Genomic DNA, 22,570 nt, shown 5'->3' with positions numbered 1-22,570 from the left:
CATCACCACGGGTATCTCGTGGAACTGGAAGTGAAACAATCTTTTAACTATTGCTGTCAGCCAGTTTCATTTTTTCTACTGTTTTTTTTTTTTTTTTTGGGGGGGGGGTGGGAGGGGGTGTGTTTTAACACTTTTTATCCTTACTTTTTAACTTATTTTCAAGGAAATGTGTTCTGGAAAGGAGCTGTCTTAAAACTTTGTCTTGAAAATCTCAATCATTGCTGGAGGAAGAAAGAAAAGACAATTATAGTGCGTTTCAGAGGAAGCTCTTTTACTCCCCCTGGACCAGTGAAGCTCTCCTTGGTCTCCCTCTGTAAAACGTCATCCTTGCTACTTGCAGATAGAGCTGGAGACAGCTCTGACATGGTTCTGGGCAAACACTGTGGCTGGAGATAGCTCTGATGAGGTTCTGCGCAAACTCTTTCTTTCCACCTGTCTGGTAGGCTTTCATTGCTACGGGTTTAGACCAGTTGGACCTCCCTGGCCCTGAATTCTTTCTCCTGAAACCTCTCTGCTTGCGGTCATGTAAGTGAGCCGGCACATGGGGCATGGAGTACACCAACCCCACTATTTGGGACACATGTGGTGGTGTAACCGTATGCATTACTCCGGTGCTGCAAGGCCTTGACAGTGCTGTACATATCCCACATTTCCCAGTAGAGCTCCCAGGATACTCCTGTGAACATCATTTCTGTGGTCAGATAACTGTTTACTTTTGTTCACATTTTGTATCTGATTTGTTCCAAAATAATCAGGACATAGGCATTCGTGCACATCACTGAGTCACCAGCTTCTCTGTGAGGAGCAGCTGCGCAGGCTCCCGGCGTGGGGGCCTGGTTTGGATTATGGTGAAGAACCCTCTAGAGGCTTGTGTTTGGGGTGGTAAGAGGAAAAGAGCTCTTCATTATAAGGCTGGTTTTCTTTCCATGGCCCAATATTTTCTTGGGTAGTTTTCCCTTTTTGACATGTTTTGGTTTGGTTTTGTGGTTCTTTTGCTGACCTTCTGGTTGTCTTTCCCACTGAAATGCAGTGACCTTGGCCTGCTTCCACAGGGGGGAGATGCAGTCAGTCCTTTCATGTGGTCTTGCCTCTTTCTGAACACTTATCCTGGTACATTCATGTACTGATGGCTCCAGGAAAAGCATATGTGTGTATATATATATGTATATGTATATATATCCTCACGGATAAAGGGAAGAAGTGATGGCTGGGGACTAGATTTCAGACACCTGGGAGGTGAAGCTGAGAGCACTACATCACCACCACACTAACCCAGCTACGCCGAAAGTAGGTCATTCCTATATTGATGCAGGTGTGCGTGTGTACGAGCAGGGTCCAGCATACAGTGGAAATGCTTACTAGCATTCTTCTATTGTACTTGTGTTTTTCGGGGACAAAAAAATCCTTGCTCTACTCTTTTTTTTTTTTTTCCTGTTCAGTGAAATATTGCTGAATGCACATATAAAATCAATTGTGCAGTATTTTGAAAGAAAATGTGTATTGTAAGAGTTTGCTTTTAGTAAGGGGGATGAAATCACTGGCGTTCTGCTGTATGGTCCTGACAGGAAGAGGAGTTGGGGACAGAGTCCAAATCGTGTTGGATGTGCCAGGGGCCAGCGAGGACCGGCTGATTCCCGAGTGAGCCAAGCGCAGTAAAAAGTCAGGTGAGAGAAGCTGCTGCACACAGAATGCGGGATGGCAGGTCTGGGTCGGGATCAGGTCCAGGGTCAGACACTGCCTGGTGATCCCCAAGGCCGCGGTGGTTGTACAAGACCGGGTGCGGGTGTAACTGCTTCGAACCGCGGTGTAGTGTAAGCAAGGACCAGTGGTACAACCTCTGTTACAAAGCAGCTCCCCAGGGACAGGAGGGGCAGACTTTAGCTTTCTCCGCAAGAGTTACTGCCAGCGAATGCACTGACCTCGTGGAGCTAAGCTCCTCAACTCAGCCACTGAAACTCCTGGAAGGAGGGTACTCTCCGGGCCTGAATATTGCAGGAGCTCTTACTCATTAGCTTCCTAACCTCCCAATAAAATACCAGGTAATCTGATTAATTGCTCATGCCAGTAGACTATAATAAAAAATGAGCAGTGGCAAATTATGTGCTCCGGTTGCCTCTGCTTCCTTGCTATGGTTAGACAGCTGCCTGCTTTGCCTGCCCTCAGAGGCGGCCCTAGCTTTGAGGCAGGTAGGAAATTTGGATGAAGAGGTGACACAGTCGCTGTTCTGAGCTGTCCTTCCCTTCAGTGAAGGATGGGCAGCAGTGCTGTGAGGTCATCCTGCAAGGACTAATTCTTTGCTGCAGCTTTTGGCTGTCACTGCCACACAGGCTGACCGGGTACATTATATATAATGTAAGGTAAAGCTCAGCCTCGCTGAGGGAAAGCACGAGCACAGCTGTAGTTTGTGCCTCTGCATACACTTACCTACGCATGTTCCTGGTGGGTAGGTATAAGTAGCTGTCCCAGTAAACACCGTAGTACAGAGAAGAGATGTCAGTCTTTTATTCTCTTGGTCCTGGAGAAAACTAAGGAACTTTACTTTGGTTTACATGCAACTTTCAATGTAGTGGGCACATCCAAATAACAGCAGCAGCTAAAGTCTTAATGATGATGGTAAATGGGATTTACTTGGTAATATGCCTCTTAAACTCTGTTCCTGACATAGGGAGATGGGACCAGAGGATGTAAAAATAACGGTGACTGAAAACACATCATTGAAAAGAGAGAAGAAAAGAGAGTCAGAAGAAGGCCTTGAGTACAGTAGACTCGGTGCATCTTACCTAGGATCTTGCCCCTGATTAGTCTCCCCGGTAGCTAGATCAGTATAAAGAGCTCAAATATTCTTCCAGTTGTCACAGTCCACTCATTCTCCCCTTGTGCAGGCGTGCTGTAAGCTGTATCAGTGAAACGACCCAGGTTATAAGTGGCCCTCCGTAGAAAGCAGACAAGTTACATCCTGGATTATTTCACCAAACTGTTTTACACTGAGCCCCAGAAACAGCTGTGAGTCCCAGAAATGGTTGTGCCAGAGCAACCGATGAGGGATGAGGGACTATGGGGATGGAGGAGTCTCCCACTGGTGGACAGGGAGCAGTGGACCCTTCCCCACTGGCTCTGAAAAAATGGTAATATTTTGGGGTGATCAACTGAAATACTGCTTTGCTTAAATTTTCCGTCCTGGGGGCACCCAGTCCTCTTAAAAGAAGTCAGTTGGCAGATGCAGATTCCGCAGAAGACCTGCAGAGGGAGATCCAATCTGCTCTGCTTTGACATCTTTCCTTCTCTCCCAACAGCTGGACCTTGGGACCACCTCAAAGGCAGTCCAGTCTGTTCCTGTGAGGTGTCTACCTCTCTGCTGTGAGTACAGGGATCAACAGATACCATGAGGTCCCTCAGCTGTAACTCTGGCCCATGTGGTCTTCTTCCATGGGCAGGCACCTGCTCTGCAGGTGCTGGCGGTGGCCTTTTTGTGTAACACTCTGAACATTGGAACCAGTGCCACAAGAAGATATTTTGAGTACTGGGCAAATAAAAAATAGCTTCCATGACTGGAAAGAGTCAGGTCAGATTGGGAGGGTATCAGCTGCTGGTGTGAGTGGGATTTTCCAGGCTCTTTATTTTTGCCAGGTCCACGGGAACTGTCCAAGCGATTCCTCCCGGGAGAATTGGCTAAAGCCTTAACTCAGGATGTTCCAAGTGTCCTAATTCCAATGGGGAGTAGAATCCATAACCTCAGGATGTATCCCAGCGACTTGACTAAGTCATATCCTGGTTGAGAGGAGCCTCCACCCCAACTAACTCTTGAAGCCAGACATGAAAGAGTCATAAAGACTGGCAGAGAGCAAACAAGAGGCAATGCCCCGGTTAAGTATTCAGCTATGAAAGGTCCTATGTGCTCAGGGTGGTGTCTGTGTTTCTCTGCAGCATGGTAGTCTGCTACTCAAGGCGGACCCAGCAGCTGAATGCCCTGATTACTCGTCTCTTCAATTAAATTTCCTATTGCTCATTTTCTGTGTTGTTCCAGTGAGTCCTGTTGGCCAGAGAGGGGTAAGGGATGCATACTGGAGACCTGGTGCTTTTGCTGCCTGACAACTGGAAGACCTTAGTGTCAGATTACATGGGATATTCAAGCGAAAGGCTTGGCAGAAGCCATCTTCCTCCAGAGCAGGGTAAAATGAAACAATACTGGGTACTGGCTGGGCTACAAATGAACACTAAAACCAGGTGTTGTCTACCGTGAAGGCTGTTTCTCCTCTCTCTTTTGCAGCTTCTGTAGTACTGGAGGTTGAGCAGGTGATCAGCCTTGCAGCAAGGGTGTTTGCCTGACAGGTTTCAAAGAGGACTTACTCTCAGCTGCTAAATCTGGCTGATTTCCTGTCTAGTATTTAGTAATAGTCTTTTTAACAAATGCTAGAAAAAGGAAACTTCCCACATTTCAGAGCTGAAGGGAACATCACAACAGTTATATATCCTTTCTTCCAAGGATAAAAATTGTCCTCACATATGCCACCCATTGTTTAGCATGGGAGCAAGGCCCAAGATTCTGGTACAAAGAGATCATCTCACCTGCAGGATGGACATTTGCTTGGGACAGGTCTATGACCAGCTCCTTTAGTGTTTTTTTGTCCATAGCACCTAAACCGCTTTTCAAAATAAGTTCTCACCCTACTAGGTGTCGCCAGTTACATGGTGGTACACAAAAATTAAGATCAATAGGTTTATAAGATCAAATAGGTTCCATGCTGCCGTCCCCTTCATATGCACACTGTCCATCTGTCCAGATGCTTCAGCCCATGTGTTTAGAGATGCCTTTCATCCAGTTCCAGGCAGAGGCTTCCCACTGTACCTTCATTCTGTTTTATGGGAATGTCTGCTACCTCTTTCTTCCCCGTATCTCACTACTGGGGTCTTTTCAGTCTTCATCCAGGCTCCACATTTCTTCTCTCCCTGGCCTTAGCATATGAAGAACGATGAGGGGATAGGAGCAGATCTTCAGGCTTGCCCTCCTTGGTCCTCAGTTCCTTGGGTGGATGAGGAGCTGATGACATCCGTTGAAGAAGGAAAGAGGTATGTCTTGCCAAAGTGCAGTGGTCTTTGGAGGGCCATGACTGGATGCAGCTGTGATGTAGGAGGTGTGAAGAGGGTGGGGAGGAACTGGTGTGGCATGGCTGCTAAGCTTGTGATGGGGCCTGCATCATCTCAGACTCAGCATGTACTCAGCACTGGGTAGGTCAAAGGCAGGGACATACAGTTCCCTTAGCTCCTTCCACAGGGAGCCCTTGCTCCTAGGGGGTCTGAGCTGTCAGGACGCCCGGTGTCCTAGTTCTGGTTGGGCTGTCCTCACTGGCCAACTGTTTTCCCAGCTGCTGTCCTCTCCACTGGAGGAGGTGATTTCTTATGAGTCATCCTCTTCGGGAAAGAAACCTCTGGGTTCTTTCCCCCATGGTGTAAGCAGATGAGGGGGAAGGTATCCATAACTATGTTATTTCGAGGTCTCGGTTGGGGGCAGGAAGGTTGAAAAACTCAGGCTTGAACTCTTAGCTTAGGGTGTCACTTACGAATAGGAGTTGGACAGAAGCATGCAGGAAATATTCTCACAGACTTTAAAATTGTAAGTTAAACAGTTCTCAAGTTAAAAACAACACCAACTTCTCATCTTTTTTCTTGAACAGGATGGTCTGGTGGGACACAGGAGATCTGAGTTCTATTTCTGGCTCTTGTCACTAGCTTCCTATGACCTTGGACTAGCCGCCTAACCTCTCTGTGTGCCTCTATTTCCTCCTCTGTAAAATGGGGGTGATCGCATTTACCTGCCCCGTGCTGACACTCTTGCAACTTATTTCACAGCATAAAAATATAGGAAGGGCCATACTGAGTCAAACCGAAGATCTGACTCACCCAATAGCCTTTCTCTGGCTACACAGGGGAAAAGTGGAAACACGGGGCTTTCGTTTTGCTGTCACGGGTTGTCTTCTGGTCTTTCACAAAATAAAACACGTATGGAATGCCTGAGGTAAGTGCATAGGGAGGAGGAATACATTTCTAGGGTGGGTGTCACAGGGCCAGTGAAGGCCAGCAGCAGTGCCGGTAGGACAGGCTCCCGGAGCATCCCGAGCCAGCGCTGCCCCTTCCTGGCTTCCCTGCTCGGAGCGCTCAGCGCTGCTGGCAGGGGACCCCCGTGCCGGTCCGGATCAGGCCCCGCACAGGGCAAGCTGCCCCGCCGCGGGGCGAGGAGCCCCGGCCCCCCGGGGCTCCCCGAGCATCGTCCCCGGCAGCCGGGGCAAGGCAGCGCGGCACCGGCCTGACCTGGCTCCCGGCCCGGGAACCGGCGACGGGCCGCGGCCCTGCCGGGGGTCCTTCCTGCGGGGCAGGAGAAGGGCTCTGCGGGCCGGGGACCCCCGGCGCTCAGCGTTCGCTCCGGGAATCGCCAGTCCGGTGCGCGCCCTCCCCGGTGGAGCCCGGCGGCGCGGAGGGCGGCCAGCCCCGCTCCCCGCCCCGGCAGCGCGGCGGCCCCGGGGGCCGGGGAGTTTCCAGCCGCCGGGCTCCGGCGAGAGGGCCCGGCCGGGCTCGGCGGGGGCCGGGGGGGGGGGGCGGGAGACCCGCGGGGGAGCAGCCCTGTGCCCGCCGGCGGGCGGGGGGACGCGTCCCGGGGAGGGCGTGCTCCCGGCGGAGGATGTGGGCCGGGGGGGGGGGCGGAGGGGTGCGCAATGAGGGGTGGAGAAGTTATAAATCAGCGGGACGGGGGCTGGCTGGTAATTGATGTCCGCGGGAGGTGAAGCTGGCGGGGCGGCTCGCAGCGGACACTCCCTTTCCGCGGGCCGGGGCGGGCGGGGAGGGCTCGGGGGCTGCTGGATGCGGATCCCGCGCCGTGCTGCGCCGTTATCTCCGCTGCCGCGGGAGGAGCCCGGGACCGAGGAGAGCCCGTCGGAGCCCAGCCGGTGCCTCCACCTCCGCCTCGCCGCCGTCGGCCGGGGAAGAGCCCTGCGCTCCCGCGGGCAGGACCATGCCCCGCCAGCTGCTCTCAGGGACCGTGCTGCTGGGAGCCGCCCTCCTGCTCGCAGGTAAGGGCTCCGCCGCGACCCGCTGCCCCATCCAGCCCCCGAGCTCTCCGCGACGTTGCCACCCCCCCCCCCCCGGAGCGATGCGCCTTCAACCGGCCCCCCCCCAACCCGCACCCCGCAAATCGGGCCGGAGCCGGCGGGCACCTGCCTCCCCTCCGCCTCTCTCCCCTGGGCAGGGCCGGGGGAAGCGATCCCCGCTTTGCGGAGGGGGGAGGCACGCTAATCCCGAGGGGTCGTTAGCCTCCGGGTGCCCGGCGGTGTGCCCCGGGGGTGCCGGCGGTGCGGAGCCGCGGTGCCTCCCCTCCTCCGGGCAATGCGGAGGTGCCGGCGGGGAGCTGAGCCTCCCCCGGACCCCGGGGACAGCCGTTCCGGGAGACGTCCCAACCGGTGCATCACGGAAAGCGAGCATTCCTTGGCCGCAGGGCAGGCTGCTTTCCTCCCCGCTTTGTCTCCAAGTGCCAGCCTCTCCCAGCTTTGCCCGTGAGGTGCCTGTTTCCTCAGCAAAAATCCTGCTGCCTCCCGCCCGGGCAGGACGGCGGAGCATCGTTCGGGGATGCCCGTGGGGGGTGGCCGAGCGGGTACCCGGCGTGGGTCTCTCTGGAGAGTGGGATGGAGCTGCTCTCCGGCGCCTGCATCCCTCAGTGCTGCGTGTGCCGGGATGGATCGGTTTAGATTTGCTTCCCTTAGTCGAGTTTTATTTTACTTCGAGAGTGGAGCCGGCTGTGGCGGGGGAGTGAGTCCCAGCGTTGCGTTGCTGGTCACCCGGGAGCAGGGGTGCGTGGGAGCCGGGCGAGGGCTGGTCCCGCGTGTGCTCATGGCACCGCAGGGCCGCCGACCCGCGGGGCCGCTCCGCGGAGCGGATCGGCGGTCCCACAGCCCTTCCCCCGTGGCCCGCGGGGCCGGCGCAGCGCAGCATCGCCGCTGGGAGCGAGAGCGAATCCCGCGTGGGGAAGGAAAAACCCGAGCTCCCCTCGGGACAGGCGTCGAGGCCGGTGGCGGAGGCAGCGCGGGGTTTCCGCGCTTAGCGGGGCGGCCGCCCGACCCGTCACGCTCCCCCGTGTCGGTGGCCCGGTCTGCTCCGCGCCGCTGAGTCCGCGGGAGCGGTGCTTGCGCGGCGCGGTGCCCGTGCGCTGGCCGTGCTGCCGGAGGAGAGCTGGCGGGGCCGCCCCGACGAGACGTTTTCCTGCTCGGGAAGTGCTGATTCATCAACTTTGATAGAGATATATAGGTATTCTTTTTCTTTTCTTTTTATTTATTCCCCCCCCCCCCCCCCCCCCCCCCCCAGGAAAGTGCTAATTTCCCCACATTATTTGTCTCTGCCAAGGAGGTCCGTGTGCCCGGGATGGAGTAGGCACAGGCATGGGACACCCACCCTGGATACAGGAAATGTGGGTTCAAATCCTTGCCAGGCTTCCTTCACAGCTTGAGCTTGAACTTCGGCGTCCCGCTCCCACATGGGCTCCTGCGGTGACCAGCTATGCTGAGGGGGCCTGGCTTCCTTTTTCCTGTCGGAAAGGGTTTCCATTGTGCATATCATGGCAAACCCACTGCCCAGGGAGAAGGTGGACTCGGAGCCAGGGGCTGTAAGAGACCCTGGTTCACCTTCCTGTCCCAGGCACTGTCAAGGATATGCACACCCTAGACCAGTTCCAATGGGAAAAAAACTTGGCTTGTTTAGGAGAAAACCTGTTGCCGTGGGTGCTGGGGACATGCTGGGGACGTACATCCCAGGGGCAGCTCAGGTGCAGTAGGCATCAGAAAGATGCTTCTCTGTAGTTTGTTTGGCTGAGTGTCTTTACATTCATTTTGCTGGAAATTCCTATCGCCCCCTTAAATGTACAAGAGATTGTGTTCCAAATCAGAAGTCAGACTTTTTCAAACTCTTTGATTTTTTTTTTTTTTTTTTCCTGAAAGAAAATCATCCTTGCACAGCTTCCTTTGGACATCCCAGATAGGTTTATCATGCTGCTTCTTGGTCAGTGGCAAAACTCTCCGTACTTGCAGTTGCTTGAGGAGTTTCCAAGTTATCGGCGAAGTGGTGGGATGTTTTGTACCATGCATCTCTGTGCTTTTCTTCCTATTTCACCCTCCTTCACTGTCTTTTTACCTAAAACTCCTACTCAGACTGTCCAGCACTTCTCATTTCAACGGTTCTTGATGAAACTCGATTCATCACCACCTTTTGGTCCACTGTTGAAATTCAGTCTCTGCGGGTGTCTGCTGAGCTTCCATTTACTGACAGGTACTAGAGGAGATTCACAGAAATAGTCAGTGGTTCAGGAGTTACTAGAGAGAGCTTTGTAAGGAAGCGACAGAAGGAGGTCTTTTAGTTATACATGTCTATTTAATAATTTAAATTTCCCCAAAGCAACATGCAAGCTACAAGCTGTGAGAGTCCCCATTTGAAAATTCAGATTAGGGAAATTATGTTTCTTTGACATGTGGATGTCGGGCACTTCAGCTCTCTTGTATTTCTATGCATATGCATATTTTGACTATGTAGGAAAGAACAATACTTTAGTCTGTGTTTTGCATAGTACTCACATATGTTTCCCTTATAGTCTGTATGTATTTATTCCACAAATTGTATTGCATACATTTATGCTAAAGACTGTGCACATAATGGTCAACAGGAAACTGTTGTTGCCATAATAAATTCAGTCTCCCAATCCTAGATTTTATATGACAATAATTTTAAATTATAGCATTTGGGAATGTGAAGGACTGGGTTTAAACCCCGAAAAGATAAGATTCTGCAGCCTGGATCAAGGATTACGTGGCCGCATTTCCAGAAACGCAAGCTGATAATTTGGCTGTATTTCCATCTTTCCACACAGAAGCAATACCTCACAATTAGCAGCTAGAAGGTAAATAGACTCTTACAATCTTATCTGTGAACAGTGCTGTACGAATCTGTTATGCCAGTTGGAACTAGATCATCAAAATCCCCAGTTAGTGATGGACTTTTCAATTTTATGGTCAGCTGGAAAAAATGAAGGAAGAAATTCCAGGTCAAATATAATCAGTGCTGAGGTTAATTTCTTGCAATAACTAACCTGACTTCTCCGAAAGTGCTATTCAGATGGAAGTTCATATGTTAAGGTTTCAATCTGATTTGAGTACTCAGCTGAACCAGCTGTGCAGACACGCAGCTACAGTGGTCTAGTTTGGGATTAGGGCTGGAGATCTTAATGGAATCCAGAAAAACTGTGTCTCCCACTTCTTCTGGATTTTTATGGAAACTGGGCTTCCTTCAAAATTCCAGGCTGCATTCACAGAAGGCAGAAGACCTAGACCTTAATGTATATCATGGGATTTTAAAAAATGTATACATGAGATTTAAGTATCAAACTTTCTGGCATTGCTAAAGAAAATAAATTACGTCACTTACTGATGTTTTACCAGACAGGTGTTTTGCTCATATGCTCTGCACGAAGCTAGATTTCATTCTCTTATAGCTGGTGTAAATCTGAAGCAACTCCTTTGGCCTAGGCTAACATCTTCTAGATTTATGATGCATGCTGGAGGAAATCAGGACTTGGCCTATGCCCTAGTAAAGATCTTCATATCCAGAAGCACCCGATACATTTAAAATCCTAAAAATTCGCCACTGGGGAGATTTAAGGATTTTTTTGTTGGTGTTGGTTTTTTTTTACATGTGAACAATAACAAACAAGCCGAGCCGTTTTTTTGGTCAGATGCTTCAAAGACTGAAACCAGTAGCCCTGCACACTGTGTGGGTGTACGAGACAAAAGGAAATTGTCCAGATTTTCAGGACAGTTTCTGAGTCCTTACACTTTAATGTGGTTTGGAAACTTCAAGCACAATGTTTATCGACTTGCTCGTTTTCATGCCCGACGGAGATTGGGAAAGGAAGAAGCTCAGCCGATGAGGGTTAAGGTTCGGCATTTCAGAAGTCTGTGTCTAGTGGGGCTGTGGTGGGGTTTTATCAGCAAAACTGTTCCTTTGCCTCCCCCAGAGTCAGGGGTTGGGACTTCCTGCTGCAGCCCCAGAGGGAATGGAAAGCGAGACTGCTGCAAGAGCCGCTTTGCCATCGAGCGCAGGATGCCCAACCACAGCCACCTCTGCTCCTGGAGACAAGTCTCGCCCATTGGTGTGAGACCTTCAAGAAGCAAACTGCTCCCTCCACAGACATGCTTTATCTTTAGATCTCACTTACCCCCCCAAGGAGTCTCTTTTTCGTCCTCCATCAGCATTTGTGAGAATGTGGGGAAATGTTTCTGTGTATATTTGAGCATGAATTCCACCCATGGACAGCACCAGGCTCTTCTCTCTTTGCCCTTGTGATGCGTCCTTACTACGCATATTCCTGCAACTGAGAAACAGCCTTTCCAAAGCACTCCCAGCTGGGAATGGTGTGACTTCTTAATCCATCATGCGGGAACCGCTCAGCCTAAAATTGGTCCAGTGATTGTCAGGAAGGTGCCCACACAGTTTTCTCCTATCAAGCTCCTATCAGTTTCATTTCCCCACGGTTGGAGGTCAGCACTGCATGAATCCTGGTGATTAAAAGAGAAAGATACATTGTGAGCAGCAGTTCGAACAGTGAAAATACGGGTATTAGTGCTTTCTCCAAAGCCAAGCACGGCACAATATCATGCCTTTTGTGCCAGGCAGAATGAATTCATGCTGGAACTAAGCAAAGCGATAACAGATTGAGAAACACAATGGTGTGGGGGAAGAGATTTGAAACTATACATTTGAGAGGTACTTTTGTCTGAAACTTAAGTCTTGAGGCGTTGAGATTTATGGAGAAACTTGGTCTGGGAGCGTGGATGACTCTTCCTTCTGTATTAAGTCATATTTGGTAGATTTCTTTGTGGCACGGTGAATGGAAATGTGCCAGCCTAAAGATGAAGAGGATGATTTTGCTTGTGATGCATCTGTATTTTTCAAGACCATTATAGATTCTCGTGAAACAGTTAACTGATTCATTCATCATCTTTCCCAGACTTTTGTTTGGCTTGTGGTAATGAAGCAAAAGGTTCATGCTCACAATGACCTGCTTTTACCATCACTGTTGCTTTTCCATGAAAGCCCAGTTGATTTTTCACTACCAAAATCAATTTGTCCATATCCACAACGTTAAGTCACCTCTCTAACATATTTAGGCAGAGCACAATCCAGCATGATGCGGTTGACACTGATTTCTGTTTTGCGTGACTTTTCTAGTCAGTGGGGCTGCTCTTTCAACGTTCACTAATACGTGTCACCCAGCACTCCTAAATGCAAACCCTTTTAGGTCGTATCCCCTCTTTTGGACCTGTGGCCTTGAAACATGGTGCTCATTGCTGTTAGAGCAGCTGAAGGATGTGGAAAGTGGTCAGAAGGAAGCTGTTCCTAGGGCTTCAGTGGAGCTGAAGATGCTGTGGCAATGCGGTGACACTATTTCTGCGCCGTGCCCGGAAGCGGGGGTGGAACGGGCAGGACACGGTGGCCCTCGCAGAGCCGGGGACCCGCGAGCAGATGTCTCTGCTCCTCGGAAGTTCCCTCGGGAAGCCTGTGCTCTGGGAACAGGACCCCCTGCTTAGCGCGTGGGGAGCGCTGAGGGATGAGTGTGAGGGCGTTTCATGAGAGGAATTTCACAATTTCACATAGTTCGCTTAAGTGTCCTTCCTGTGGGATTCTTCACTGCCATGGAGCAGAGGAGTTCTCCCCTTTTGTTCCCATTGTTGTTCCTCTGTGGAAAAACCTCTCATCGGGATCGCCGTGGACTAATGTTAACAGAAGCGTGAGACTTGCCATCCTGGATCAGACAAGGGCTCTATTTAGCTCCATGTCTTGTCTCCGACAGTGTCCAATATCTGATCTTCAGGGGAGGTTCAAGGAACCTTGGAGGAAGCAGTTATCTGATAAAATTCTCCAGAGAGGAAATTTTTTTGTAGTATGATTTGAAATCCACTATTATTTACTAAGAAACTGTGGGATTGAGGGTCAAGGAAACTAAAATGGGTGTCTGCCAAAATGTAGGTGTTGTCTGTGTTTTTGGCAAATGGATATGCCATAGCGGGATTAAATTGCATTGTATTGTAATACAGAGAATTTTCTTCTTCTGTTGTGCTGGTAGCATTTGGGCTGAAACCCCACCCTTTGTTTCATGTAGTGCTGTACTTAACGTTCATCCTAATCTATTTTATAAGTATTAGTGATTATAATCTCCCAATGTAAACTGAGCCATAGGCAAGCTTGCCAGAAACTTTCTGCACGTGCACCTACCGTAGACTTCGTGGTTTAGAAGCCATTTAACTGCAGAATGGGTTTAGCCTCTTGAGCCATTGCAAGGGAGTCCTCTGTGCAGGCTGTTCTGGTTCTTCTCACTTCTCTAGTTTAAATTGTTTTGTCGGATTAGTTATTTTCTCTTGTTTTGAACACAGGGCCTTTGCTTATAGCTCTGTTTTATAGATCTAAGTAGGGTGGATGGAAAGTCAGTTCCCAACTTTGTCTTTCTTTCTTTTGTCTTAGAGCATTACAGGACAGTTCAACTGTAATAATGGAACATCGGAAATAATAACTGGCAGCCTTCAGCAAAGTGGAAATCCTGCAACTTTGCTTTACATTTTCTTTTATATGGTTCCTAATTTATTTCTGTGTGTACAGCTTAATGAATGGCACATCCCCAGATGCATTTGACCGGCCTGTGTTGATGGCTGAGCTGGCATGTTACTGGCAGGTAGGCAGTTTGTCTGTCTATATGAAATAGTCTTCCAAGTCAATCCTATTATATTGCTTAATTTATCCTGCCAGGGAATCTGTAACAAATCTTAAGTATCAAGTTGGTAAAGAAATTTAATTTGGTCAGGCAAATGTACCCCTTTACTCTATATAGGAATTATAAATTATTTTTTGTGTCTGTTTTTAATGTACTTGCTTTGTCTTTGTATCATATCAATACTTTCTGACTATGCTAGTTAATGGGATAAACTTTTCTCAAAAAATATTGAACTGATGATTATGTGCTGGGATCTGTCACAGTGGAGTTAGACCAGAAATGCAGTGATTGCTGATGTGTCAGGAACTGATAGAGTAGATCTGACGTCTCACAGACGTAATTTGGGTAGAGCTACCTACACTCCTGTAAGCAGCACAGGCTTAATCGTGCGCTGAGGCGTGAAACCGTACTCCTGGTTGAATGCCAGTCACACGGCATCACTTTTGGGTGGCCGGATGGTGGAATCACAAGCACTTCTCATCTGCAAAGGCCTGAGTAGGGTCTCCCCGTAGGGTCCAGGTCAAACACGTCAAGGTGGAGGGCTCTGTGAGCCACACGGACCTATGCCAAATGTGGCTGTGAAAGCATCGCTACAGCCCAGCTCACGGTGACCAGTTCTTGCTGAGAACAGCCTCAGAAGACCTGCTTTTTTTTTAAGCTGAGTGTTCACTCTGTTGGAGTGAAGACTCGACTAAGGTGGACACAACTGTGATAATTCTCTTGCTTTTCTCAACACACACCATATATTATTTGTGCATTTTGTCCCTTTGGTGTGGTTTACTCAAGTGACGATCTCAGGAGAGCTTGTAATGGAGATATCGTTAGATGTAATATAATGGAGCTTGTAATGTTAGATTGTACATTTGGATTCCCATTTTCAATTCTATATGCTCAACGGGAAATAAAAATTTTGCGATCATGGCTGGTTTTGCTACTTGGCTGTAATTGCTTTCTCCTTATATGGCTAATGAAACGAGCACCTTTGCCAGGCTAGATAGTGGCAAAGGTGCTCATTTCAGATGCTAAGTTTATAGACTTATTAAAATTGGATGGATGGAGGAGGAAACTAAAATTTTTTTCTTCTCTTGTGTTCTCTGGATTTTTAAATGTATTTTTAATTTACATTATGTAAAGGGCCCTTGCATATGCACAAAAATCACCTGGTGACTTTAGGGCAGGCAGGACACAATCTTCTGATGAGCTGATGAAGCAAGTGCCTTCAAGCAGGTGTTGCATGGGCATGGCACACTGAACTGCATGGCTTTGGCTGCCCAGGTATGATGGGAAATGGTAACAATTTTAATTGGTACTAACTAGATCCAGATTTATTTCAAATAGCCAACTGTGGTTTCAGCTTGTTAAATTTCTACATCTAAATATTTAAATGAAAAAAATGCACTGCTCTTTAATAACATGGCTTTACCACAGGCTCCTGTAAGCACAGCCTGACTTAGCTAGGGCAAATACTGGCAAAACATTTGGCAATTATTGGGGAAATCCGTATTTGTTTACATTTACAGCTATTAACCATATTGGCATGATAGTGTGTACTGCTCAGAGGTGTTAATGAAGTGCTATCAGAATTGTTCTTGCTCTGTTTTCAGCTACTGGGTGTTTTGCTTTACTTCTATAGCATCTAATGTTCTATCAGTGTGTATACACATCTAGGGACAGCAAACACATACAGTTAGTAAATAAACTCTTATCACTTGTCTGAGGTCCAGAACTGAGAGGGGAAGGTCACAATTGCTCAAACAATAGACATTACATATCTTTCTGGCCTGTGAAGGCCTTTCTTGGGCAGTAGCACATCCATTTTCCCTGCTGACTGATGTTTAGTTCCAGGGCATGGAGTCAGGGTCAAGGCATTTTAGTCTGCCCAGGACTCTTCTAATCTACCATGATAAACCTTACGTTGTTCAGACTCTATTACGATGCTGTATCATACAGCAGCCCAGCGTTCTCATCCATTAAACTATCAATTTTCTTGGCTGGCTGTTATGTCCTAATGGTACTTTAAATTCTTAAATTGTAGTTGAAATGAATCAGATTTAAGCATTTGATCCAGAAATCACTCAGCATGTGTTGCAGAACATCAAACTGGATAATCGGAATGTCCCTTCTGGACCTGAAAGGGACAAAGCTACGAATTGGTGATTTTTATGCACCAATGTGTACTTTGAAAGTAAATAGCTTCCAACAATTTTCTTGATCTTGAAAGCAAACGAGAACACATTTCAGTCACAGCAGAGGCATGTGTGAGTGACAGATCTGTTGAGGAGTGAGACAGCTTGAGCTGCTGCTTCTGCCCTGAGCGTGTTTCTGTTCTCCTGCTACGTACCAGCACACGGTGCCTCTTTTTGCACAAGAGCCAGCAGGAAACAGGGACAAAGCTGCCTTGCAGTTCAAGGACCTACATCTGTTAAGCCTTGCAAGTCCCCATGGCCCTTAACTGCGTTGCAAAGTTCTCCTTTGACAGAAATAGTGGTCACATTTTGCTGCCTCAGATCAAGAGCTTGCTCATTTGGACAGCTGTCAGCATCAGTTTGGGACAGAAGCATACCTCCTTGCTCTCACAGATAAGCTGTCCTAGTTTCTCTTCTGCAGGCTTCAGGTGTGAAGCTTGGGTTTGCTTCAGAGAAATGATGTGAAATTAGCTGTATGAAGGACTATGAGGTTTCCTTTAGAATGGGGACCTAGGTGGCATCTGAAAGACCTGGAGATATTGCTTTGAATCTCTGGGTGGCTCATGGTTTGGCACTGTAGGTCTTTCCTGGAGGCTGTTTCTAAGTACAGGCAATGGAGGTGGTGCTTTTAACTGTAGGTTCAGGAACCAGACTGTGCTGCCTGCTTTGCCTGTGCTTGAGCACTAGAAGCCTAGGCGACAGAGATGAGATGGGCACTATTGCTGCCATGGAGACAGAAGAGTGTCTTCTTCCAGTAGCAATTCTTGCTAGCCACCAGCAGTCACAGAAGTAGAAAGCTTCATTATCCTCTCCTCCTGTGGCAGGACCAGGCCAGACATTCACACTTCGAGCAGGAAAAAAACGCTATTTTTTTTCCAATCTCCACCCAAATTTTGAGACGACTCTGCCTAAAACTTTTCCCGTCTTATAAATGCAAATATTGATGCTGATGAGAAGCTCAGTGTTGATTAAACTAGGAGGACCTGTTGGCCAACATTCTCTGATGGTCAGATGTAAATCAAAATTTTAAATGACTCTTCAATGTTGACCTCAAGTTCTTTTTTTTCTCTCTCTCTTCTCTTTCTCTTTTTTTTTTTTTTTTTTAATTTTTTTTTTTTTAAATAGAGTGATTTGGTGTAATGATGTAATTAGAATTATTATGGATAGGTACAACTGTTTGGAAAAAAGAAAAAGTTATATTTACTTACAGAATGGCCTGAAGTTGCTTTAGAAGAGGTGGTAATACAATAACTTGTCAAGAAGAGCTCTGAAATAAAGAAAACTGCTGATACCCCAGGTTTCCTTACAAAATGGAGTAAAACCATATATCCCATATGAAATTTGCTGGTAGCCATGTTCTGGTTAAGGTCCTGCTGCGGACCAGAGTCAGCTCATTTTCACTGGAGACTCACTGAAGGTCAACCCACCGGGCACTACCATGCTCCTAAGCATTTCAACCAGATTCTGCAATTGCTTATTAGTTGTGCACGTGTGGGTATTCCCATTCCCATCAATGGGATGACTCATAAGGAAGTGCTCATAAGCAAGTGTAAAGTTCTGGGCTGCATTTGAATTGAATGACCCGTGTTTTAAGGAGCACAGAGAGGTGAAGACACTGTTAAGAAATAACGTGCGCTCTCTCTCCAGTGCAGGAGTGTCCTCTACAAAACGTATTTTTTCTGAATGTGTTTGAATCAGGAAGAAATTATATTTGATGGTAAAACCCACAAAGGGTGTGTTATGTTTAACAAGTCTTAAAACACGTGCAAATCCAACAATGACTGAAACAATTACTTCATGATGGATAACTTTATTGCCCACAGATGGCACTTTAAGCCCAGAAGGTCAGATTCTTTGTATACACTGAAGTTGCAGAGATAAACTGATTATTCTCCTTAACCTCTCATTGTGCAAGTGAAAAAAAGATTAGTCAACATGTTCAGGATAACTGGAGTGGTTGAAAGACAGTCACTCAGACTCAAACTATGAAAAAGATGTTAAAGGTAAAAAAGTTAACATCAAAGGAATTTGTAATGACTTCTAATACCATATTTTTCTTAAACTAAGCCATAAAGCTAGCTTTTGGGTTTACTTTCTTTTGTCAAAGGTAGCATAAATTGACAGTATATAAAGAAAATTTAAAAGTAGAAGCTAGAAAATTCAGAATGGGGATACAAATCCAGAATATGGTCCCAATTTTGAGTTCAGCAGATCTATCCTTTTAAGAAAAATCTTAAATTTAGCTGAAATCCCTGGAAGGTTGATCATGTGTGCATCGCTACTCATTTATCTGTAGAACTAAACTCACACATCACATTGGAAAAATATATTCATTATCGTTTATTTTATAAACTAAATTTTTTTATAAATTAATTTTTTTTAATTTACTTGTAATCAATATTTTTGGTTAACAGACAATTCAAATTTTTGTTTATCTCATTCAAAAAGAGGATCACCTTTTTTTGCAAGGCAGAAAGTAATTGAAGAAAGTTTATTCTTTTATTCCTGTGCAAAATACAGATTATACCCTCTGCTTTCTTAAAAACAAAAAATCCCCAAAACACAAGCAAAAAACTATTTGTCCTTCCCTTATTTCAGACAGAAAGGCTAACTTTTGCAATCTAAATTAATGTTGGCTCATTAATTAAGCAACCCTGTTGACTGACTTTCACATGTATCTAATAAGCCTTCCGAAACAAATAGAGTATGCCCAAAAAATCACCCCTTTCCCTATGAGAGGAGATTCCTCAGTTATCAGGATTAATTAGTTCTCTTGTTGTCGCGTGAAAAGAAGTTGCACCCCCCAATGTAGGTCAGTGTGAGGGTAGGCTGCTGATGGTCGCTTAGTGACAGGCACAATGATAAGTGAACGCGTCCTGTTGAGCCATGACCCTTCAGAAAAGACAGTGTCAAGTAAAATGCCCAGAGAAGGTACATAGAAGGCATAATCCGCTTCTAAATATTGACAGTAGGAATGTCCCTGCTATTCTCCTTCCTTTTTCTTTTCTGGTAAACATGTCAAACTCTATTGCATTTGTCCTCTGCATCAGTTTTGAAGCATTTAAAAATGCAAGGAAGCTAATGACCCATGAATAGATAGAATGTCAAATAAAGCTATTTTTCTTCAAGACTTATAGCATCTTGCTGGTAAAAGCATTGTCTCGCATACTTGCAAAAGCGACAATATTGGCTCAAAATAAGATCTTTTACTTCAGCTTTTTGTCAGTGAAAAACTAAATAAATGAATATGTAACAAACCTGGTACGTTGTGCCAAATACAGTTAAGTCTTGAATATTAGTATGATTAACTACTGGAGTTAAGTGTCTAAAATGTGCTTGAAGTCAATGATGAAACTCTGGCTTGTACCAATGGGAGCAAAGTTAGACAAACACTAAGCACTCCTTAAGATCCCTCCCACAATATTTACAAATACTGCGGTGTCTTTTAGATACATGTAATATGTGTAAAAGGGCAAAAGCTGGAATATGTATCCAGTATATCTGGGTTTCTTTTTTGCCTGCAGGATGGGGTGAAAAGATCTGGGTTGGTTTTGTTTTGTTTTTTATTTGATTTTAATAACTCTGGGGCAGATCTTCCGACATACAAGCTTCCAGGCAGCTTTATTTTGTATGCTTAATTTAAGATAGATCTTGAGATTTTCATGTGGACGTCTTTGCTTATATCACTGTAGAGTGATCAAGAGAAACGTTTGTAACATTTATAAAGGTTTCTTGCCCTTCACCTTTGACAGACTTTGAAAACAACAGCAACCCACATTCCCAGGGCTGGTCTCAGCATGGGTCAGGCACGGTGCTGCATGGCTGGCTTTGCTCCCGGATGGGGTGCCGGTGCTGAGCAAAGCCAAACACTCAGCACCTCAGTCATGGCAAGGCACTGCAGACTTGCTCTCCTGCCTTCCTCTCACTACCTGTCACTCACATGGGTTTTCCACCTTTCCATCAGTTTTATCCTGGAAGCAACCTACATGTTGCTCTCAAGCAATGGGGTTGAGTGTTGCAACTCTAGCAGCCGGGCTTTGATCCCAGTGGGTTCCTCCTGCAGACCATTGCTGATGTTTTATCATACACATTGAACTGTTTGTAAACACGGTTACATGCTTTCAGCTCTTCCAGAGCCTGAAATAAGGAGCAGTTCAGGGAAGCTTGAGGCCAGGTTCCCTCCTGAAGTAAGGAACAAGACTCATAAAGCTGGATATAAACATTGCCTTCTTGGGGGAGCATCTCAGCCTCCAATTCTGGGATGATAAGAGGGATACATATTAAATGCAGGAACGTGGTAGTTTAATGAGTCTGTCAGATTGTTTAGTTGGAGGACGTTGACAAACCTGCTCAACCAAAGTGTCTGGGTTGCTCTTCAAGAAGCTGCCTAAGCTCTTGTAATGTCTTATCTCAAATTTTCAGTGTTTAGCTTCAGGGACATTATTTCAGAACAGCAAAGTAGTTGACTGATTGACTGTGAGCATCTGTGGGATACTATCCCATAAAAGCACAGTGCGCTCCTTGGGAGACACAGCATTTCAGAGTTGAGGTCCGTAAATGGTAGGTGAGAAAAATATATGCTTGCAATATATCAAAAAACAAATTGCTTTTTCAAAGATTTGCTGCATCTCTTTTCTCCCCTCTTAATATCTGGCAGAATATATTAATTTCTAGTTAGAAGTATGATTGTCTAGACAAATCACAGAGGAGATCTGTGTATTTGTACAGTATCACCATTCGAATTTCTGGTAATATTTGTGGTGCAGTTGATAGGACCACTTCATTCTGAGAACTTGCTATGCCCTTGCTTGAAGCCTGTTCAAGTGAGCTATAATTTATGTCTGTGTTTAAGTGTATACTTTAAATCTTGTACTGAATAGGGATGGATAATAGTATATACAGGAAAATTACCAGAGCCACAGCTCAAATAAGATACACAGGGCTGAAAAGGGTAATGCAGATAATTGTAACTAACTCAGATGCCAAAGTTTAGTTAAAAGTTAGTTAACTCCTACAGTGTACATTTCCTATATTTCTAAGGAAGAGGACAGGTCTCTGAAGACCTCTACCAAACAGTTTTTTCAGACCAAATCAGCTATTTGCCTCTTTTCATGGCTTGTGCTAGGCAGTCCCCCGAGATGATTTAGGCCTCTTGTCTCCACCGATGTTATAGGGAGTCAGTAGGAGCTACTGACAAATGAAGCACAGCTGGCTCCTCAAAAAAAAGAAACCCCACAAACCAGCAGATGAGGGCAGTGCCTCTTTACCTTTTGTACAAAATCCTTGTACTTTTAACATCTCTCTTCAAAAGTGGAGACCTGGCTTCTAGGTCTTTCTCAGACTGAATGAGTTCAAGTCCACATCTCGGAACAGAGTTTTGATATTCAGCCTCTAATCTGAGGCTACATCTGCTGCTAGATGAAAGCTGTTAAATTTGAAGCAGCCATTGACTTTGGAGGGTTTATACAGCTGAAAATTAGTCGCCAGTCTCAGATGGAGTTGATGTCCAAAAGTTCCCTCTATAATCAACAAAAGAGGGAGGCCTTTCCAGTGGGTGATCCGTAGCAGCCAAATAAGGTTCACGTATCTCTACTATGTTTGGTGCATACAGCTGTTTGTATTTGGCTGTGGCAGGGACCTCCTGGAATGGTTTAAAATAGCTAAACTGAAACTGTACTTGACTGAGTTCTAGTGGAAATTCTGCACTACCGTTGTTTATGTGATGCTGCTTCTCTCGTATGTTGACAAAGAAATATTTTCTCTTGGAGTAAAGTGTTCTGAGGTACTTTCTGCTCCTCTCACAACACTGAAATCTTCACAAATTGCACTTGGGTCCAGATTTAGGCTTAAAATGGTTTTCAACTTTAACTGTTTCAAAATATTTTCTTGTTATGTTCCTAGCTTCTGGAACACTTTGCTGTCAGTGCGAGGGCAATGGAGTGGATCAAGGACTGTTTCTTCTCTAAGGCATGCATTTCTGTCTGCTTGCCATGAAAGCTTTTGTGGCCACAGCCTATTATGGGGCAAAGATAAAACATTATGCATTTCCAGCACTTGTTGGTTTGATGAAAAGGAAGGTCCAGTGTTCCTCTAGTCTTCTGACCATAGGGATTTTTCATGGACTTCCTAAAATTTACCTTTACATATGGCCCGTGGGAAGCTGGCTTCGATGTTTTCAAGTGTCCTAAGCCACCTCATGTTACACTGTCACCCAGGGTTTCACCCGTACCAGAATGGTCTGGCCATGACTGGGGCCGCGTTGGCATGCTTGCTTTCTCAATAAGCATCAAATCTGGACTGAAGTATGCCTTGATCTTGTTCTCAGAATTTATTGTAGAGCTCTCCAGTTACCTTTTGACACCACTTCACTGGTAGGAAGCCTGCAGCTAGCGAGGGACCACAGGTAACTGTGTTTGACCTTCAGTCAGGAAGGGAAGATCCTTAATCCCCTTTCACTTCTTCCAGAGCAGTTCCAGCTTTGCAGCAAGTTGATTGAGTGCGAGCTCAGTAGTTTAGAGCTCAATATGTGGCTCTTGCTATGGAAGTGGTCGACTTTTGCCCTTCCCATTGAAGGGGCTGCCACGGTGGCGTT

General features: G+C 46.5%; 1 protein-coding gene across 2 annotated transcripts in view; it reads left to right on the top strand.

Moving 5' to 3' along the window:
* Positions 1-6,721: 6,721 nt before the first annotated feature.
* The window catches only part of FLT1 (fms related receptor tyrosine kinase 1), a 117,934-nt gene continuing 102,085 nt past the window's right edge, over positions 6,722-22,570 (top strand). Inside the window, exon 1 of one of the 2 annotated variants that reach the window (XM_042793156.1) lies at positions 6,722-7,061. In XM_042793156.1, the coding sequence (XP_042649090.1) occupies positions 7,004-7,061 (58 nt within the window). In that variant the 5' untranslated portion in view covers positions 6,722-7,003. The remainder of the gene's footprint in view (positions 7,062-22,570) is intronic. The other variant, XM_042793157.1, reaches the window with a different exon arrangement.

The sequence above is a fragment of the Tyto alba genome, unplaced genomic scaffold, assembly GCF_018691265.1.
Source record: "Tyto alba isolate M040663 unplaced genomic scaffold, T.alba_DEE_v4.0 Super-Scaffold_2, whole genome shotgun sequence".
Lineage (NCBI taxonomy): Eukaryota > Metazoa > Chordata > Aves > Strigiformes > Tytonidae > Tyto > Tyto alba.
Note: the sequence above shows the minus strand (reverse complement) of the source record. Positions and strands in the feature narration are given on the sequence as shown.